Below are 2,966 nucleotides of genomic sequence, written 5' to 3'. Positions count from 1 at the left end.
AACCGCTCTGAAGTCCTCCTAGTTTTACTTTTGGCTTCATGAATGCACAAACACCAACTTCTGTGATGCTGCCAGATGTACGGTGTGACACATCTGCAGCATCCTGGAGTGAACTGTGTCCATTTGGGGTTTTATCTCTTGTTACAAACCCAAATTTCAAATCATGCTCACCTGCAACATCAGACTTGTAGTTATTTTGTCATAATTCTGCTAGAATTGTTCAAAAGTCAGGAGGTACAGGTGTTTGAAGATTGCTTGTGTGATCTCATCTGTTTGCTCTGCAACTGCTGGTAGGGATGTCAGAAGAGCCTCGACACAGTGTGCTAGCTCTTGAGAATCATTCATAGCAAGGTGGGAACAGCATAAATCTTTACCTGTCATGAACTGTGTTTTATGGGAGTGCCCCAAAACTGAGATTCCACTGCTGAGTCCTGAGAACAGGACCAGATGGATAAGGTACCCAGTGCACCTGAGGACCTGGAGTAAGCATGGAGAGGTGTTAGAGACACATGTAATCACTGTAATGATTGTTTTCCCCATTTTCTTCCCAAAAACATGTGAAAGACTAAACCAACAAGGCTGATAAATGTCTGGATACTCTGATACTGGAGTTGCCCAAAGACACTCCTGGGTTGGGATACAGCGGGATAATCTTTCTCTGCTGTTGGTTAGCTGTACTTACAGGAGACTCATTAACAAAGCAAAAAGGCTCTTTACATCTGAGTCAGTTTTGACTAAAACATGGTTTGTTTATTGAACTGTCTTCCTGTGCAGGAAGCAGAAAAAGCGATCCAGTGTCTCAATGGGAAGCTGGCCCTTTCCAAGAAACTGGTGGTGCGGTGGGCGCACGCCCAGGTCAAGGTGAGCGCGGTGCTGGGGATCAGAATTGCTTTTAATTTGCAAAATGAAAAGCGTTAATATTAAGGACCAATTCTTGTTGAGGTTGTCTTAGCCTGGCAAGATGATTTCAGGTTGTTCTAGGAAATAACTCTGTTAGAAACAGCAGTAACAATCTGCTGCTTCTCTTGTCTGCTTAAACTGTGCTGGATGGGCTGTGAGCAAGATGAGCCATTTAACCTGGTGTTCTATGTAAGGGAGTTTCCGATCGGAGCGGTGTGAACAGGTCACTTCTATAAAGGCCCATGTTTTCATTTTTCCCAAACTCAGTGAGTGGCTGAAAGTTTGAATCCTTCCCTTTGTGTTTCTGCTCCCTTTTTGGAGAGGAGATACATGGAAATTGCCAATTACCAAGTACTTTCTTACTTTGTTCTACTTCTGAAAGCACTTATGTGGCAGCAGCTCTAATTACTTTTGACTTTAAAGCAACATATTTCACATCTAAGCTAAATATCCTTTTTATTGCTTGTTCTGTCACATAAAACATCAAGATTTTAATATTAACTTAGGCAGTGCCTTCTGGAACATCCTTGTTTTAATTTTTTGTTTAATTCTTCTCTTGTTTTCCCTGCAGTTATTTGCTATCTGGCATTTGATAAAGCAATTTATATTGAATAATGTTATTTGCAGATAAATGGATTTTGGGGGAAGCTGCTTGTGGCTCTTTTGCTCTGGGTAGTTTGCTTTTAGCATGTGTTGATAATCCTACAAACAGCTTTCTACACTTTACCTTATCGAGTATTCTAGTGCATCTGTTTTGGATGATAAAAAAAATAACACAGGTATCTTTGTTAAAGAAGAACATACTGTTTTAATTGTTGGCTTCAAGGGCTCCAGGCTCTTGTCAGCACATCCAAGCGTGTGCAAACCCAGTCTCCATTTTCTAGAGCTCTGTAGCTACCAAAGTGCCACGTGCTTCCAGATGCCTGAGGAATGATCAGGCTCTAAAAGGAGTTTCAGCCAGAGGAGTGAGTGTCTGCTCAGCTGGGAGTTCAGCGGGGTAGCTCAGGGCTTGGCTGTCCAGGGTATGGTGAGGAACATACATAACTAATCAGTTCAGCTTGCATGGCATTTTCTGATCCATGAATGGAAAGATTTAACAACGCAAAACTTTGTCTTATTGTAACAAGTGTTTATTTTAGACAATGCCAGCACCAGGCTAAGTAGTTTTAAGACGAGTGGCCAAGGCTTACCAGACCCTGTCGGTTTGAGCAGCTCTGCTGAAAAACAAACCTGACTTTGTGCCAAGCGAAATAAGGAAGCAGAACACTGCAAATAGTTTAGGAGGCCCGTCGCCCACAGAGATGACAGACTCACAAGCTGCTTTCTACAGAAGGGAGATGGTTCCTAACTGGTCTTTTTAATGTTCTTTTTTTTCTGTTTTTTTCCTTCCAGTAGCGCACAATGTGCTTGGGTCACCTTCGGACTCTGCACAATGTCAGTATAAAGACCATAGCAATACAGTACAGCAGTTACCTTAAAATTTACCATCTTTGCTTCGTGCCTTACGTAGAGGGGAAGAAGAAGTGGCAAGACAGGATAAGGCTTAAGCATCCGTAGCACAATGCACAGTAGTGTTCAATGTAAGGTCTATGTTTTCTGTGTTGGTACTAAACAAATATTATGGCTGGGATTTGTTTCGGTGTTTGGCCACCAAAATCATTCCCAGCAAAAGCATCACAAAATCTGAGGTGACGTTAATCCAGCTTTAAAGTGTATCTGTGGACAAACATTTCTTTGTTCGTAATTCCAGCTGACTTCAGTCCTTGGTCTCTTGTTCACAGAGATATGACCACAATAAAAATGAGAAGATCCTTCCAATCAGTCTGGAGCCATCTTCCAGCACGGAGCCGCCCCAGTCTAACCTAAGGTAGGAGATGGGGTGGGTGAGCGGTGACCAAACTGTGGGAGTGGCAGGGAACTTAACTTCTTCAATTTCAGTATGATCTAGAGTTGTTGGCATTATGTTTGGCAGAAAAGCTGTTTTCAGAAGGGCAGTGTGCTGCAGAGTAGCTCATTAGATGTAGGACACTTCAGACTTGAAGTTCCTTTTCTAACGCATGAAGCTA

The 2,966-nt window shown here is 42.4% G+C and overlaps 1 protein-coding gene across 1 annotated transcript in view; it reads left to right on the top strand.

Moving 5' to 3' along the window:
- The window catches only part of RBM18 (RNA binding motif protein 18), a 5,327-nt gene that overhangs the window by 494 nt on the left and 1,867 nt on the right, over positions 1-2,966 (top strand). The window contains exons 2-3 of the mRNA XM_010011560.1: positions 775-861; positions 2,682-2,767. Coding sequence (XP_010009862.1) covers positions 775-861; positions 2,682-2,767 — 173 coding nt within the window. The remainder of the gene's footprint in view (positions 1-774; positions 862-2,681; positions 2,768-2,966) is intronic.

Source organism: Nestor notabilis, unplaced genomic scaffold (assembly GCF_000696875.1).
Source record: "Nestor notabilis isolate BGI_N333 unplaced genomic scaffold, ASM69687v1 scaffold8403, whole genome shotgun sequence".
Taxonomy (NCBI): domain Eukaryota; kingdom Metazoa; phylum Chordata; class Aves; order Psittaciformes; family Psittacidae; genus Nestor; species Nestor notabilis.
The sequence above is the reverse complement of the archived record's forward strand: the minus strand, read 5'-3'. Positions and strand labels throughout refer to the sequence as shown.